Here is a 17226-nt window from a genome sequence, read left to right on the forward strand (position 1 = left end):
GGTCAGGAGGGGCTTACCCATCTCTTCCTTTGCTGACAATCTTCACCTCAAAGTAATAAATGCCACAGGCAGCAGGTATGGGGTGGGTGGCACGCACTGAGGCTGCATCTTTGTGATTTTTGCCATGACCTAATAGAAGAGGGCAAGGAAGAAATTTCAGCAGAAGGAAATGCAAATGGAAGTCTCATTCTTCTCTGCTCCATGGCAACTTCACCCCTCCATGGCCAGAGGAAGCCCTTGCACAGTCCAAGGAATAATTAGAAAACAACTGAGCAAACACATAAACCTCCCACCTTTGGCTCACCTCCTCCTGAGAATAGCAGCTCTGCCTGAGACACTGCCATTCAAACCACAGGAGGGTACATGCAATGTGGGTGCGTATGTGAGAGATTCCTTAGTGCTGCTGCCAGACTCTCCAAGATACAGGCAGCCCACTTGGAAGACTAGGGGAGGAAGAGGCAGCCCTGGAAGACGCCCCCACAACTTTAGCGCAGAACCCTAGGCCTTGTCTGGGATGTCTGGCAGGTGAGCAAGCTCATGGGCCTCTGGCTAATGGAGGGGATGTGATCACCCCTTTCTTCAGACACTTATGAAACTAAGCAGTGGTGAAGGGCCTAGCTCGAGTCGGAGGTACCCCAAAACAAGCAGGAAGGCCCTGAGAAGAATGTCCAGTCCAGCACTGGGTTTGGACACCTGCTGCGGTTCTCCTGACATCTGATGTCTCAGGGCAGAGCAGACTAGGCAGTCAATCCTTGGCCTGGTCACCACCCTAGACACCCCGCAGGAACTAAGGCCCAAGCCGGAGCACTCGAGCTGGGGAATGGACATGATGGAGCACGGGCTGGGCAGCACACCCACCCCGCAGACGCTCTGGCCTTCTCCCCCTGCGACCAAACAGGCCAATACCTTTGTAGTGGACGCGGAGGTTGCCCTGGGAGAGGCCGATGTAGTTGTACTTGTCCTTGGGGCTCCAGGAACGCGGCAGCGGCGTCTCGTGCTGGTTGACCGCGGGATACAGGCGCTGCAGGCGCCGGCTCAGTTCCTGCTCCCCTGGGGACGGCAGCCCGCATCCAGTGCCCCCGCCGGAGGAGTCTCCAATCTGCAGGTTCCCAGCTCCCAGGTCCGCCGTCGCCGCCGCCATCTTGGAGGGAGCTGCTATTGTGTCACTGGGGGCGGGGAAAAACGGGACCAGATCCGCCTCTTTCAGCCAATGGCCAGCGAGCCAACCAGGGCCGTAGGGAAACCGAGTCCCAGTCCGGCACCTATCCTTCGACACCACTACGCCTCGCCACATTTTGGACTCCATTTCCCACAATGCAGAGCTCTCCAGGGGCAGACCAGCTTGGGCTCGTAAGGATCTCTGGGAGATGTAGTACAAACCGGCTCGGCCATAAGCCTGCTCGGCTGAGACACTGGGACAACAAAAACTACAATTCCCGCTGGCAACGCGGCTCCGGCCTCTCAGTTCACCTCCCTCCTCCATGGCCTCTGTTTATCTCCCTGCCTCAGTTCTGGTCGCTAGGATCGTATCCGCTATAGTGACTGACTCTGAGGAGACCCTATTCCCGGTTCGAGTCCACCTTTGCTACTTGGCCTTCCTCCTAGCCCGCGGGTGCGGGGCTCGGAGGCGTGGCACAATCCTGACCCCTTCCCCTCCGCTGGGCTGCTGGGACCTGGTCGCCATGGCTACGGGCTGTAAACTACCACAGCTTCCCAGACCACAAGTGCTGGCTGCCCGGCTGCCCTAGGGTCATGGACTCCCCGAAGCCGCAGTGCCCCAGCTTCGCGACCACGTTAAGGTAGGCGCTGGCCGGACTGAGGGCGGAGAGGAGGCCTTGAGTACTTCCAGAAAGAGAAATGGTACCTGATTCGGACCTCTGCACCTCCTGCCTCTGTCCATTGGTTCGGGGCTCCAGCCCCACAGGATCAGTGGTGCAGAAACAGTTAGAATCTCAGATGACTTGTCAGCCCAGGAAGGTCGTTACATTCTAGTAAAAGGGCAGGCGCACTTTATCATTAGTAATAGCCAGCTTTTTCGTATTGAGCGTGTATTATGTGCCAAGTGCTCTATACACCATATTTAACCCTCACAACAACTCTATGAGGTAGTAATATCACTATTTTACAAATAAAGAAATAGAATCCAGAAGAGATCATGTGTCTTAAACATGTTTATAAGTGATGGAGCTAGTATTTGAACCCAGCCATGTGAGACCCGAACCTGAGATCTTAGCCACAAGGATAAACAACCTTGCCCAAGAACATCCCATGGCCTCAAGGTAGCTCCTGCCTGTATTCAGGGGTGCAGCATCTGGACACTGCAAATATGATAACAAGCTCTGTTGGCCAGGAAAGCCACAAAGTATACATATTAAAACAAAAATTTTGGCTAAATACCTTTCTAGCTCTGAGAGCTAAGAGAAGGCCCTTAAGTTCTGGGCCTCTGTTTCCATATCTCAAACATGGGAATGACACAGCCCACCTTAAGCTGTTGGGAAAATTTAGGCAGCATATATGAAGCTCTCATGACAGCTCTTGCACATAATCGGCGTTCACTAAACGTTTAATGAGTGTACTTTCTTGCTTCTACTCATTCCTAATGCAAAAAACCTGATCTCACCTAAACTCTAATCCCCCATGGTCAGCTGCCTTGACAGAGAAAGCCTAGAAAAGTCAAGAAATTAAATGGTGCCTTGACAGAGAAAGCCTAGAAAAGGCACGAAATGGATCACAAAAAGCAGACAACAGGCTTGAGAAAGAGTGTTGTTACCCAACACACGAATGATTTAGGAAACTGCAATCAAGTTTGAAAGGGATATGAAACAGACTCAGAAAGAGAATCCCCATGTATTTTAAGAAGGAAGCACAATGTAATTGCTGATGTGGAATTTGGTGACAGAACAAAACATCATTCCTGCCCATATTCTTCATTCACCAGTGTTTAGTGGTGTATAGTATATTGGGCCAAGCTCACTGCTTCCCTTAGAGGAATAGTGTGGGTGTCCTCCTCCAGCTCCCCTTAGAGCAGGGCCAGGATGATGAAGCATGGGCCAGACCTTAGCACTACACGAATGTCAGCAGGACCCTCTAAAAGGTACTTTGAGGGAATTCCCTGGTGGTCCAGTGGTTAGGACACTGTACTCTTACTGCCGAGGGCCTGGGTTCAATCCCTGCTCAGGGAGCTAAAATCCCGCAAGCCACACAGTGTAGCCAAAAAAATAAATAAAGGGACCTTTGAATTGTGCATTTTCCTGTGGCAGGTTTCTCCTCCCCATTGGCTTTCTGCTTTCAGCTTCACATCCCTGGCACAGTAGATTTGTGGATGGAACTCAGTAGCTTGACTTCACTCAATACCAGGACTTACCCCCTGTCAAACCCACTGCTTGCCATTAGTTAAATAACTGAGTTTTCTCCACCTTTGTAGTAGAAATATAATCTATTTCCCATTCCTCTCTGAGAATTGGTGTAAAATATTTAATATAATACTAAAGAAGCATCCTAAGCTTTTTGGATAAGTGTATAGACTCTACCAGGTGTTTTAAAATTTATTTATTTTAGTTATTTATTTTTGGCTGCTTTGGGTCTTCGTTGCTGCACGCGGGCTTTCTCTAGTTGCAGCGAGCGGGGGCTACTCTTCGTTGTGGTGCACAGGCTTCTCATTGCGGTGGCTTCTCTTGTTGCGGAGCACAGGCTCTAGGCGTGCGGGCTTCAGTAGTTGCAGCGTGCGGGCTCAATAGTTGTGGCTCGTGGGCCTCTGTAGTTGCAGCATGCGGGCTCAGTAGTTGTGGCTCGCGGGCTCTAGAGCGCAGGCTCAGTAGTTGTGGCGCACAGGCTTAGTTGCTGCACGGCATGTGGGATCTTCCTGGACCAGGGCTCGAACCTGTGTCCCGGCATTGGCAGGTGGATTCCTAACCACCGCACCACCAGGGAAGCCCCAGGTGTTTTTAAAATTAACATTTGCAAATCTGTTTTTGACTATTGTCTCCCTTGGCATTCAAAACTAGCATGTTACCAGCCACTCTCGCCTTTGAGATGGCTCACACTCTGTCTGTGGAGTGTGTTTCTCTCCAAATAAATCCACCTCTTACATATCACTTTGTCTCTCACTGAGTTCTTTCTGAAAAAAAAAAAAAACTAACATGTTACCTACTGAGATTTTCCATCTGGCAACTTCTCAGGATTTGTAGAGTTCCCCATAGTTTTCTTGCTTACCTTGCCCCATGTGGTAGTTCCAGCAGGAGCAAGAACAGAGTTTAGAAAATTGACTGGTCTTGACAGGAAAGTATGATTTAACCCAGTGAGCAGATGGGTTGATCTGCTGCATCCTGTCTCAAGCACATAAACATCTGAGCAAAAGCCTTTCCTTTTCCACACCGGCTGCGTATTCGACATGGTTTGCTCACACTTGTTCAGCTTAGAGACAACAGAGAACTGGAGTTTGGGGTGTCACTGCTCCATGAAGTAGGACTGAAGAACCCTGCAGGACAGGGTTTCCCAACTGGGTTCACGTCACTGCTCTCAACTTCCCTGGAGTTTGGGTAATCCTTGTCTCAGTTATATGGACAAAGACACTGAGCTTCAAGAGGTTAAACAGCATACCCAAGGCCACCAGCTAGCAGGGGAATGAAGACACAAGTCTATCTAGCGGCATAAATCACTCCCACCCGCCGCCACCATGGATTACTGGGATCACTTCTTCCTTTTGTTCCGCCTAAGTCTGACTGCCCACAGGCAGCCCTCCCTCTAGACCCCCAAATGCCTTCCTAGCTTGAGCAATGATGGCTCTCCCCAAGAGGCCTAGGAGTTAAAAGTGGTTCCTTATGATCCACTTTTCCCACATCCTGCTGTCACAGTTAATATCTCTGCAGGTCCTTGCAGTTTACAGGGTTTTTTAAAATATTTTTTAATTAATTAATTTTTAATTTTTTGGCTGTGTTGGGTCTTCGTTGCTGCGTGCTGGCTTTTTCTAGTTGTGGCAAGCGGGGTCTACTCTTCATTGCAGTGCACAGGCTTCTCATTGCGGTGACTTCTCTTGTTTCAGAGCACAGGCTCTAGGCGTGCGGGCTTCAGTAGTTGTGGCTCGTGGGCTCTAGAGCGCAGGCTCAGTAGTTGTGGCTCACGGGCTTAGTAGCTCTGTGGCATGTGGGATCTTCCTGTACCAGGGCTTGAACCCGTGTCCCCTGCATTGGCAGGCAGATTCTTAACCACTGCACCACCGGGGAAGTCCCTACAGGTTATTTTGGCATATCTCTTTTACTCTTATTTAAACTTTACAACAGCATTGTGAGATAGAAAATGCAAGAACTGTCTCCACCTCCTTGTGAGGAAACTGGGCTGAAAGAAATTAAATGACTTGCCCAAGGGGGTCCCTATTGGAAACACAGATGTCAGCCTCTGGGCCCTATCAGCCAGTAAGTAGAGGCTCAAGACTGCCACCTTGGCTCTTGGACCCCAGACCCTGTGCTTCCTGTCCTATAGCACCTGCTTTTGGTATCACCCCCCCCAGAATGTGGCCGTCACATTCATGGAACTGTCATCCCAGCCACAGCTGAACACTGAAGGGAAGTATAGGCCTGCAGGGTTCTCTGGGTTCATGGTGAGGGTGTCCTGCCACTGCAGGAGTTGGTGAGACTCTTGTGATGAGGAGAAGGCTTCTGGGAATGTGGGAAAGTGGTTTGGGCCCCGAGCCAGGAGCTTGTTGGCAGCACCTCTGGGAATCTGGAGGCAGCACTGGGAAGACCCAGAGCCTGGCTCTGAGGGGAAAGGAAGCCATGTCTTGTGGCTCTGGGAAGAGTGGAAGTGTACTCCCCACTCAAGGCTCTGTCACCCACCACTTCCTTCTCCTTCTCTGTGCAGAGCACACTTGAGACCTTTAGGAGCGATTGTAGATGATTCCTTCCTCACAGAAGCCAAGAATACCCAGAAACGCAAGCTTTCTCAGAAACGGAAGACGCTGCTGGTTAGTGGCCGTGTCCTGTTGGAACCCTAAATTTTGATCCCCAGATCCTTTCTGCCTCCCTCTCTGCAACCCAAAATCACCACCCACCCGAACCATGCCCCACCAAGCGGCTTCTCCCCAGTTAGGGGAGTGTGGCTCAGAGGCCAGGCCCAGCAGGCTCTGGGGTGGGGGAACGTGCACACTTGCTGCACCTTACCGGAACAGCCTTCCCAGACCTCCCTGAGCAGAGAGGGACTCGGCTCCTGCCCACAGATAACCTTCCCCTGCAATGCAGCATGCTGGAGTGGGCCTCATTTCTTCATCCAGCCTGCCATGAGCCAGGCATTGTGCTGGGTGCTGGGATGGTCCCACCAGATCTGTCAAGGTCCTTCAGAGCTATGACTATATCTTTTTGTCTTTACAGCCACAGTGCCTGATGTGGTACTTGAGTCGCTGGCATATGTGCACCACTATTGCTGTATATCTGTGAAGACTGAAGACAGTAGTAAAGGATGTTTCTCCATTGCGCCGTTGGCTCTGCACTGGAAGTAGAGACTCTTTCCCAGCCTCACGACAGGTTCTCCCTCCATTCATGTTCTTTAAAGTTTTTATATAAAAATGAATGCTGGGGAATTCCCTGGAGGTCCAGTGGTGAGGACTGCACACTTCCACTACAGGGGGCACAGTTTCCATCCCCGGTCTGGGAGCTAAGATCCTACATTCCTGCATGCCACGTGGCGTGGCAAAAAAAAAAAAAAGGAAGAATATTCTTCCCTCAAATTAAAAAAAAATACTGTGTTATTAAGATTTGGGGGCTTTTGTTGATATGATCATATGATTGTTATTACTATTTTTTTTTTTTGCTGTACGCGGGCCTCTCACTGCTGTGGCCTCACCCGTTGCGGAGCACAGGCTCCGGACGCGCAGGCTCAGCGGCCATGGCCCATCCGCTCCGCGGTATGTGGGATCCTCCCGGGCCGGGGCACAAACCCGTGTCTCCTGCATCGGCAGGCAGACTCTCAACCACTGCGCCACCAGGGAAGCCCCTGTTATTACTATTTAACAAGCAAACAGCCATTGTCCAAATCTTACAGGTGAAAAAATACATCTGAGCAAATTTATAACTCCAGCTCACAGTGGAGAACTGTGGGCTGTGGTGGGTTTCTTTGTGCGAGTATGTCTTGTCTGGAGGATCTGGGGACACGTGAGCTGTACACTTTGTGAGGCTGAGGACTTCAAACATGGGGACCCTGACATTAGGGAGGGAAAGGGGTAGTGTGGACTCTAAGCGGAGACCAAGCGCAGCCACAGTCCCGAAAGATTCGATTACTTGGCGCGCCTGCTCCCTGTCCCCCTCAGCTGCCACCTACTCAGTGGATCTGGGGCCAGGCTCTTTCACTCCCTTTCTTCTGCACGGCGGCAGTGACACCGTTCTAAACCACCAGAGGACGCTGTTGCCTCCTGCCACCGCCGACCCCCGGGGACGCCCTCCCCGTTTTCACCTGCAGGGGGAGGCAGAGAGCACGGAGCTCCCGGGAACGCCACCTTCCAACCACCGGCTTGCGGAGGCCTTACCAGCTGTTAACCAGGACAAGAAAGCAGCATACGCCCAGCAATCAAAATAGGGTGACTTTTTCTCTTTACAGAAACGGCAGACAAAGCACGAAGATGGGCCGTTTTTATTTTTTAAGTCTCCCAAAATAAGCTAGATTAAGCTTTATTTCTATGACTAAACTGGTTTTGTCTGCTCAGGAAATTTTCAAGGCTAGTCTCCCTTTGTTTTTGTTCTTGTTTTTTGTTTGTTTGTTTTTAACTGAGGTCTGGTTAATTTACAATGTTGTCTTAGTTTTAAGTGTACAGAAAAGTAATTCAGCTTTACATATATAATATATATATTCTTTTTCAGGTTCTTTTCCATTATAGGTTATTACAAGATACTGACTATAGTTCCCTGTGCTATACAGTAGGTCCTTGTTGTTTAGCAGTTTTATATATAGTAGTGTGTATATGTTAGTCCCAAACTCCTAATTTATCTCTCCCACACCCACCCCTCTATCCCCTTTGGTAACCATAAGTTTGTTTTCTGTGCCTGTGAGTCTATTTATGTTTTGTAAATAAGTTCATTTGTATCTTCTCTCTCTTTTTTTTTTTTTTTTGCTGTACGCGGGCCTCTCACTGTTGTGGCCTCTCCCGTTGTGGAGCACAGGCTCCGGACGTGCAGGCTCAGCGGCCATGGCTCACGGGCCCAGCCGCTCCGTGGCATGTGGGATCCTCCCGGACCGGGGAACGAACCCGTGTCCCCTGCATCGGCAGGCGCACTCTCAACCACTGTGCCACCAGGGAAGCCCGCGGTGGCTTCTCTTGTTGTGGAGCACGGGCTCTAGGTGTGTGGGCTTCAGTAGTTGTGGCTCACGGGCTCTAGAGCGCAGGCTCAGTAGTTGTGGCGCACGGGCTTAGTTGTTCCACGGCTTGTGGGATCTTCCTGGACCAGGGCTCGAACCCATGTCCCCTGCATTGGCAGGCGGATTCTTAACCACTGCACCATCAGGGAAGCTCCAACCATTTATTTTTAGATAGTGAAAGGATTTTAAGCAATTAAAAACTTGTGAGTGCTTTTCTGATCATATCCCAAACATTTTGAACATGTAATTTTAACATTTCTATAACATGTTGTATTTTTACTTTAAGTAATAAATGGGTCGGGAAAAATATTAATTTATTTTTAAATTTCTGTAAAGTTAAGTGTTTTAGAGGTATGTTTACCTTATCAGTTATTTCATTGTATTATATCAGGAAATGCAAGGTATACAGTTTCTCATTTAAAAATGTGTTGGGCCTCCCTGGTGGTGCAGTGGTTGAGAGTCCGCCTGCCGATGCAGGGGATACGGGTTCGTGCCCCGGTCTGGGAGGATCCCATATGCCGCGGAGCGGCTGGGCCCGTGAGCCATGGCCGCTGGGCCTGCGCATCCGGAGCCTGTGCTCCGCAACGGGAGAGGCCACAACAGTGAGAGGCCCACATAACGCAAAAAGGAAAAAAAAAAAAAAAAATGTGTTAACACCTTATCTGTGGCCTACGATTATTTTTTTGTATATATTAAAAGATTGTCCTTCTTTATTTCTGTTTAATGTATGTATAAATCTACTCACCTGTCATTATCAACTGTATTACTCTTAGTATTTGTCTTTTACCTTTCTCTGCTTGATGTAGCTTATTTTGATAGGAGGGCTTTAAACTCTTTACAATTCTGTTTCATCATCTCTCTTTCCCCCCCATGTTTTTATCTATTCAACAAATATTTGTTGATTCCCACTGTGTGCCAGGTACTGTGGATACAGTGGTAAACAAGACATAGTCTGTGTTTCTGAGAGAAGATGGGGGTGTGATGATGGGAAAGTGTGGGCGCTGGGGTTGGGAAGAGTATCAGGGAGAACCCCTGAGATGCTAAGGTTGAATAGTCAAGCTGGAGCATTCTTGACCCAGGGAAAGCATGTGTGAACATATACGCCCAATAAGTAGCGTTTTCGTTTTTATTATGCCTTGCATCCAGCTAAATTATTGTGCTCCCTTAAATATTTATTCCACAATATTTGCTGAGTGCTACTTAAGACTATGAAGAGTGTTAACACAACATTGTAAATCAACTATACTTCAATTAGGAAAAAAAAAAAGACTATGAAGAGTGTGAAGTATGATGCCATCAGTTCTGGAAGTACAGAGATAGGTCAACCTAGACCCTTGCAAGAGGCTGGAGTCCTCCCTGGGACCTAGCAACAAGGCTTACTATGTACTTTCTAAAATATTTAGGGAAAGGATGAATGATTGCAAGATTGAGAAAAAATAGGTAGAACTAATAGAATGCAAAGAAGAGCCCAAGGAGACAGTGGCATTTTCCACATTAAGAGGGCCAGGAGCCAGTCACCATTAGCCTGGAGGGACTCCTAGAACCTGGATGTGTGGGACATGGGTGGTAGGCCTAGTCTCCCTCCATCTCAGAAGAACCTGGAAGCTGGGCTCAGGGCCTTCCACAGAGGAAGCTTTAATACTGAATTCAATAATTCAATGTTCTTTTAAATTTCAAAGTAACTTATGTGCATTGTAGAAAATTTTGAAAAATACATGATTACAGACACATAAGCACCCATGGGCCTATCATTGGAGAATAATTACTGATAACCTTTTGGATTATTTCTCCATCTTTTCTGGTTTTTCATCTTACCTGGTTGTGCTTATTCTCTAATTTCAGGCTGTACTTAACCCTTAGAGATATAGTGCATGTTAAGCCTCTTTGTAAACATTTCATGCCTGTATAAGAATCTTCTGTTTTTAGACACTTAGGAGTTTTCTGATTTTTTCATAGTCACAAGTAAGGCTTTGAGGACTGCCCGTAGGCATGAAGCTGCTGCTTCATCTCTGTCCCCTCTGCACTGGCCAGCCCAGACCTCAGCCTCAGCCAGCCTGCCCTCCTTGGGCATTGGCCCCTGTTCATAGCCCTTCAAAACTCCTGCTGTTTCCCTGAGGTATTAGTGCTACCCAGGCAGTCTTTGTGCACTCCCCCACCTCCCCTGGCACATCATTCTCTTCCAGAGTGACCTCAGCTCCTCCCATGAAGTCACTCAAGCTTTACTGAAATCACTGACATCATCACTTCCTCCTCTAAGAGGACCAGCCTCCCCTGGCACCCTCCAGTCAAGGCCCCCACACTCCTGTGACCTGCATCAGCTTCAGTTACTACCTGCTTATCAGTTCATTTGTTGTCCCACTTCCATCATACCCCGAGCTTCTTTCATGTCCCAGAACCCAGCAGGGGCTGGCAAGTGCTATGGACCCAGAAATGTTTGATGAAAAAATGAATGACTGAATGGATGAGCCCTAGAAGTAGGCTTCACTGGTAATAGAGTCATTTTTTTTCTCTCATGTTTTTTGAGTATTTCATAAAAAGTTGAAAAAACAAGCTCATAAATACTACTACCCCCTACCCCTGCTCAAGGTTCAAAATGAGATCCCACTGCTTCAGGGCCCTAGCACCTCTCCCCTCCCCCTCCCCCAGGGGGTAGAGCCTAGTCTCCTCCCGGGGTCCACAGGTCACCCTGCTGAATCTCTGCAGTCCTGCCTCAGAGTCCAGGCTTGAGGCTGCGCCTACCCTCCCCGACTCTCTTTAGCTGGACTGTGCTGTGGGGGCAAGAGATGGTCCCAGTAAGTACTCATATCTGTTTTCATAGCACAGGTATTCAATACTCACTGACAAACCTACAGAAGAGAAGAACTCACCTTTACTGAGCTACTAGAAGGTGCCTGAGTCTGTGTAAACCACCCTCTATTCTTTCTTGTTGCATTCTCACATCAATACAATGCAGTGGGGAGCACAACCATTCCCATTTTACAGATGCAGAGACTGAGGCTCAGACTGTGGTCACATAACCAGGGCCCCAGGGTTTAATCTAATCCCTCTCTAACTCTAAGGATCCCAGTCTTAATTATGAACCATATTAAGAGGTGTTGGGGGGGGGGAACCCAGGAGTGGAGGAGGAGCCTGGAGAGGAACATCAGGAAGGGGAGCAATATTGTCACGGTAACCCCACCTGTCCCTTCTTATAGTCCTGTCCGTTCTCCATCAGTGGCCACCTGTCCCCAAGGCCCACATACATCAGTGACCAGACCATTCTGCATAATCGAAAGCCCTGTTCAGATGACTACCAGAAGCGAGTAGGATAAGCCAGGGTTAGCCTGATGGTGGACGGACTGGGCCCAGAAACAGTGCAGGGGTGTTGCTGCCCCAGACCCAGGGCACAAGGGCCTGGTGGGGTGTCCATCACATCTCAGTCCACCACTCCCTGCAGTAGCTGGCAGCAGCAGCCCCTGCGCACTACCAAGCCAAGGTACCTAGAGCGACTAGAGAACTACCTACGCAAGGAGCTCCTCCTGCTGGACCTGGGCACAGATTCTGCCCAGGAGCTAAGGCTGCAGGTCAGAGCCACAGAAGAACTGGGGGGAGGGCAGGGGCAGGGCTGGGAAGAAACCTTACTCACCAGGACTAGGCACTTCAGACATTCAGGCGAGACCAGCCTTTCCCAGCTCTCTTGGGTTCCCCTTCCTGGTAAGAGAAACTTGTTCTCTAACAAAGCCAGTGAGCAGGCAAGTCTACCGGCATGGAACCAAAACTCTCCTGAGGGTTGGGTTTCTTTACCTGAGTCAGGTGGCCTGAATGCTGTCTCCAGTCCCTTCTGTGATCCCCAGCACCCACCTTGGGTCATTGGGTATCAGTGAATGGAGCCTAAATCCTGGCAGTTGGGCAAGCAGGGGTCATACAATGTCTACCAGCCCAGTTACAACAGCCCCAAGCTTGAGGAACTTAGCCAGATACAGAGAGAAATCCAGATGTAACCTAGATTCTGATGCATATTAGGGAAGGAATCACCAAATCCCTGCTCAAATGGCAATGATGACAGGGAATCCCTCACTTCTGACTTAGTCACTGACAGAAGCATTTGCTGAGCACTGTCTGTGTGCCAGGCTCTGGGTGGGGCCTTAGATATGGTCTCACAAGCTAAAGGAACCTCGCCAACAAAGAAGCAGAAGCTCAGAGAAGGCATCCAGCTATGTAGTAGTGGAGCTAGGATTCAAACTCAGGGCTGGTTCGGGAGCCTGTGCTCATTCCAGTATACAATGTTGCCTCCAAAAACTTCCTGTGTGTCCAAGTGGGACAGGAAACCACACCTCTACTTGGAAGCTAGAGCCTTAGACCTTCTCCTGCCCCCACAGGACTGTAAGATGGGGAGGGGTGCTGGTAAGAGGCCAGCTGAAGCACAGTGCATGGAGGAGGCTGGCTGCCTGGAGAGCCAGAGGGGGCTCAGGTAGAGAGGGGGAGGTCCTGACCCAGGTCGTCTGCCAGACAGCACCAGGAGAGGTCTCCAGAGAGCAGCTGAGAGGGATGGAGCTGCCCCTCAGCTCCCTGACTGTGAGAGACCCCGGCGGTGCCTGTGGCATTTATTTGAATGTGAGTCGCCTGGCAGCTTCATGCTAGAACACTTCTAAGCCAAGCAAAGAAAAACTTAGGTCCCACTGAGGGTGGCAGCTATAGGCCAGGAGGTGACAGTTTCCCTTTTCTTGCCAGCCTTACAGAGAGATCTTTGAATTTTTCATAGAGGACTTCAAAACATACAAGCCATTGCTATCCTCCATCAAGAGTGCATATGAGGTGATGCTGGGTAAGACTGCAGCCTCCCTGCCTGGGCCCAGCCGGGAAGAGGCAGAGAGAATCCTACTCTGACCTTCTGGGTTCTGCAGCAGGGCTGGGGCAGCAACAAACTGGGCTTTGAGGTCACCAAGCCCCCCTTAGCCTTTTTGTTTACACTGTCATGTGATAGGGCACCCCAGGGCAACTGACTACCTCCCATTCTTGGGAAGCATGGTGGGGCAGTATCTGTGGGAAATAGAGCATCTTTTCTATTGAGAGTGAAGCCCAGAAGGGAGGGTGTACCCCTGGGAAGTGAGGGGGCTTCCCTCACCAGGCTCAGGAGGTGCTGGGCATGGTGCAGCTTCAGGACTAAAGGCCGCATGGGGAAAGGGCATAGGTGAGACCCTGGTCCTCATCGGGACTCTGCCCCTGGTTTAAAAGCAAGTGCAAGAAGGACTTAAGCAGGAGCTATGCTTTGAACAGGCATGTATAGACTCCTCGAGTTTGCAAGGGACATAGCCACTCACTGTGACCTCAGGATCAGTGTCTCCTGGTTGTTTGTCCTCCATGGCCCCAAAGGGACTCTCCTACCTGTCCCTGCTTAGCCGACCAGAGGGAGAAGATTTGGGCTCTGGAGTCCCTGAAGGCGAAGCTTGTCACTGTGAACGAGGACTGCAATGAGAGGATCCTGGCCATGAGGGCCAAGGAGAGAGATGAAATCTCCACGCTGAAGAAAGAGAAGATGAATTTGCTAAAACTCATTGATAAGAAGAATGAGGAGAAGATCTCATTGCAGAGTGAGGTGAAAGGGAGTAATGTGGTGACCAACTCCCTGAATCCCTCCCACCCCCACCCCAGGGGTGACCTTGAGGCCTTCAGCCCTGGGGTGACCCCCTAGCTCTCTCCACCCTTCTGCCTGGGATGACATACAGAGCCACCACCTCCCCCCATACCCCTCTCTCCACATGCTGCCCTCCTCCTCAGCTCAGCACTGGCTTGGTATGGCCCCAAATGCCAGCAGAGTCCCGCTCCTTGGCTGCCAGACTTTCTCCACAGGAGGAAGCTTCGGCGCTTTGCTGGATTCTCAGGAATGACCAGTCTCCTCCTCCTCCTCCCTTTCTTGTTCTCTTCCCAACAGGTGACCAAACTGAGGAAGAACTTGGCTGAGGAGTATCTGCGCTACCTCAGCGAGCGAGATGCCCATAAGATCCTCATTGCAGACCTGAATGAGCTACGGTACCAGCGGGAAGACATGACACTAGCCCAGTCCCCAGGTGAGCCCAAGGTGGGTTTCTCTCCCCTGAAGAGGCGCTGGAGAGGAGTCTGGCTCTCACCACTCCTATTCATTCAACTCTCCTATTATCTGCTCATTCACGATGGGAGATGTTCCTGCTGCCACCTGGGTCTGTAGATCTTCTGAGCTGGCCTGAGAATCATAGACTTGTTGTTTATGAAGGAAACAATCACTGGCAGCTGAGGCAGCCTGGACTCCCCAAGGGCAGGACAGGCCTGGTACTCCACATCTTGGGCTTCTCTATTTAAGCTCAAAGCCCTATGCTGGTAGCACTGTGGAAAGACTCAGGGGCTCCCAAGCTGGGAGAGCAGGAAGACCTGGGACATGCCCCAAGGGACACTCAACCCTGCCCTGGGCTACAGGCCCCAGAGGCAGGGTGACATGAGCTGGCGGGCCCCCTGGCAGGTGTCTGGGGGGAGGACCCCGTGAAGTTAACAATGGCTCTGAAGATGGCCCGGCAAGACCTGACCCGCACGCAGATGGAACTCAACACCATGAAAGCCAGCTTTGGAGACGTGGTGCCCAGAAGGGACTTTGAAATGCAGGAGAAGACCCTCAAGGACCTGCAGGAGCAGGTGCTGGTGGGCAGGCAGGGTAGGGAAGGGCCATGCAGGTGAGTAGCAAGGACCAATTACCCTGCCCACAGCTGGACAGCCTGAGAGACGACTATGAAGAGGTCCACAAGGAGCACGAGACGCTGCTGCAGTTGCACACGACCACGCTGAAGGAGCGGGACCAGTTCTGCTCCGAGCTGCAGGAGATCCAGCGCACAGCCACACCACGGCCAGACTGGTCCAAGTGTGAAGGTAATGCTGGCCATGGGAGCCCTAGGGACTGTTCAAGTGCGTGGTCTGGACTCCAGCTCCCTCTCCCCATCTACAGATGTGGTGGCTGGAGGACGAGATCGCTGGCAAATGCTGGCCGAGGGCAAGAACAGCGACCAGCTGGTGGATGTGCTCCTGGAGGAGATTGGCGAGGGGCTGCTCCGGGAGAAAGACTTCTTCCCTGGTCTGGTAGGGGAGTCCCTGGGCTCAGGAGGCTTGGGGCCAGAGTCAGAACGGCCAGGCCTTGCTGCTGAGAAGACTTGATGTTCTGGGGGAACTATCTGGGGCTCTGCCCTGCTTGCTGGTGGGGCTACAGAGGGGCCCAGAGATATGCTGACATGGTTCCATACAGGGTTACGGGGAATCCATCCCCCCTTTCCTTCGGTTTGATGGCATTGTGGAGAACAAGAAGCCAACCAAGAAGGATGTGGTAAACCTCAAGGATGGCTGGAAGGAACGTATCACTGAGAAGCAGGTCAGATCTCTCTAGCCATTTTGGCCTGGTGTGGCTGCCTGAGTCCTCTGGTGCATGGGGGGGTGGGGGTGTCCCTCAAGGTGCTAGGGAACAGGGAGGAGAGCCAACCGACGTGGGGCAGGCTGACCAAGCAGTCTTCCCCCTACCCTGCAGAAAGAGAAGTTCCCAGATTTCTTCTTCAATTTCCTGGAGCGTCGCTTTGGGCCTGGTGATGCCATGGCCTGGGCTTACACCATTTTTGAGTATACCAAGCTCTTCCACTCCAATGAGGTCATGAGTCAGTTCTATGCAGTTTTGATGGGAAAGGTAAGCTTGGGCCTGGCCCTCCACCCTTTGTCTCCGGCATAGGCCAGCTCTGTCCCCACCCCTCTAGGAAACAGCAAGATGGTCAAAGCTTCCCCCCTAGAGGAAAGAGAGTGTGTACATCAAGCAGGAGACAACAGCACGGCTGCTGAAGGAGATGACCAGTGCTGACAGCCAGAACGCGGGGCTACGAACCACGGAGCAGTTAAGGTGAGAGACCAGTTGGCCTCCCTGAACTTCAGCCCAGCATGACCTCTGGCCAAGCTCCTAGCTGTGCAGGGGGAAGGGGAGCCTGGTGGGAAAAGGCCAGAGACTCAGTGCATTGTGCCCTTTTGAGCACCAGTGGGGCTGGCAGAGGGGTGCGGGGAGATGGGTAGGCAGGCATCAGCCAGGCCTGTCAGTCCTCGCGTCTCCCTACAGCACTGCCCTCAAGAGTACCTTCCCCTTCAAGAAGGACGAGAGAATTCAGGAGCTGATGGAGGCAGGGGGCTGGCATCCCAGCAGCAGCAATGCAGACTTGCTCAACTACTGTGTATTATTTATGGAGGTGGGTTGGGGCCCAAGAACTTGCCCAGTCCTGCCCTAGCCTCTGCTGGACCCTAGCCCGTGTACCCTCACCCTGCCTTGTGGCCCCTTCCCAGTATGAGGAGGGCCAGAGCATGCCCTTTACATGGATGAAAAGGATGAATACTTACAGGAGTTAAAGCAGGAGCTGGACCTGGAACTGTGAGTGACCCTGGGGACCTCAGGCTCACTTAGTCAAAGGCAAGTCCTACAGGCTGGGCCACAGAGTAGCACCTCAAGCCCCAGGTCTCCCTATGCACCGAGACTGCTGCTGGGCACTACATACTGCTCAAACCTGGGAGAGGGCATCTTGGGGTCTGGGGTATAGAGAAGACGGTCAAGGTCTATCTCTCTCTTTCTTTGTGGGGGCAGCCACGATGAGGTGACCCTACCCAAGGTACGTGAGGCCTTGATGAACATTGATCCCAGCCTGGACAAGCAGACCCTAAACAGCTATTTGAGCCAGGCCTTCCAGCTCCCCATGACAGAACTGCCAGAAGAGGGCGAGGAAAAGGAAGAAGGCATTGTGATAAGGCTCCAGACTGCACTGGAACAGCTTCAGATGAGTGATGTTAGGGGTGTGGGGCCCCGAGAGCAGGAACCTGCAAGCTGAGGCCACTGTGGGCAGCCTGAGTGCTCCCGTGCTAACCTCT

General features: G+C 51.2%; 2 protein-coding genes and 1 non-coding gene across 4 annotated transcripts in view; 2 read left to right on the forward strand and 1 right to left on the reverse strand.

The window, feature by feature from the left end:
- Positions 1-1170, reverse strand: part of RANBP10 (RAN binding protein 10) — a 66540-nt gene extending 65370 nt beyond the window's left edge. Inside the window, exons 1-2 of one of the 2 annotated variants that reach the window (XM_060083542.1) lie at positions 907-1170; positions 18-129 (exon numbers count right to left, since the gene is read on the reverse strand). In XM_060083542.1, the coding sequence (XP_059939525.1) occupies positions 18-129; positions 907-1141 (347 nt within the window). In that variant the 5' untranslated portion in view covers positions 1142-1170. The remainder of the gene's footprint in view (positions 1-17; positions 130-906) is intronic. The other variant, XM_060083541.1, reaches the window with a different exon arrangement.
- A 395-nt stretch (positions 1171-1565) lies between these two features.
- Positions 1566-17186, forward strand: TSNAXIP1 (translin associated factor X interacting protein 1). Its single transcript, XM_060084602.1, is given in 17 exon segments — positions 1566-1799; positions 5857-5959; positions 11535-11657; positions 11787-11903; positions 13051-13144; positions 13719-13915; positions 14252-14387; positions 14813-14982; positions 15054-15213; positions 15290-15420; positions 15584-15706; positions 15860-16012; positions 16113-16219; positions 16430-16556; positions 16651-16672; positions 16675-16735; positions 16946-17186. Coding segments are annotated over 17 exon segments (2112 nt in total). The 5' UTR covers positions 1566-1752.
- Positions 3110-3182, forward strand: TRNAK-CUU (transfer RNA lysine (anticodon CUU)). The gene has a single exon. It is a non-coding gene; the product is annotated as a tRNA-Lys (tRNA).
- Positions 17187-17226: the final 40 nt, after the last annotated feature.

This window comes from Mesoplodon densirostris, chromosome 19, assembly GCF_025265405.1.
Source record: "Mesoplodon densirostris isolate mMesDen1 chromosome 19, mMesDen1 primary haplotype, whole genome shotgun sequence".
Classification (NCBI taxonomy): Eukaryota; Metazoa; Chordata; class Mammalia; order Artiodactyla; family Ziphiidae; genus Mesoplodon; species Mesoplodon densirostris.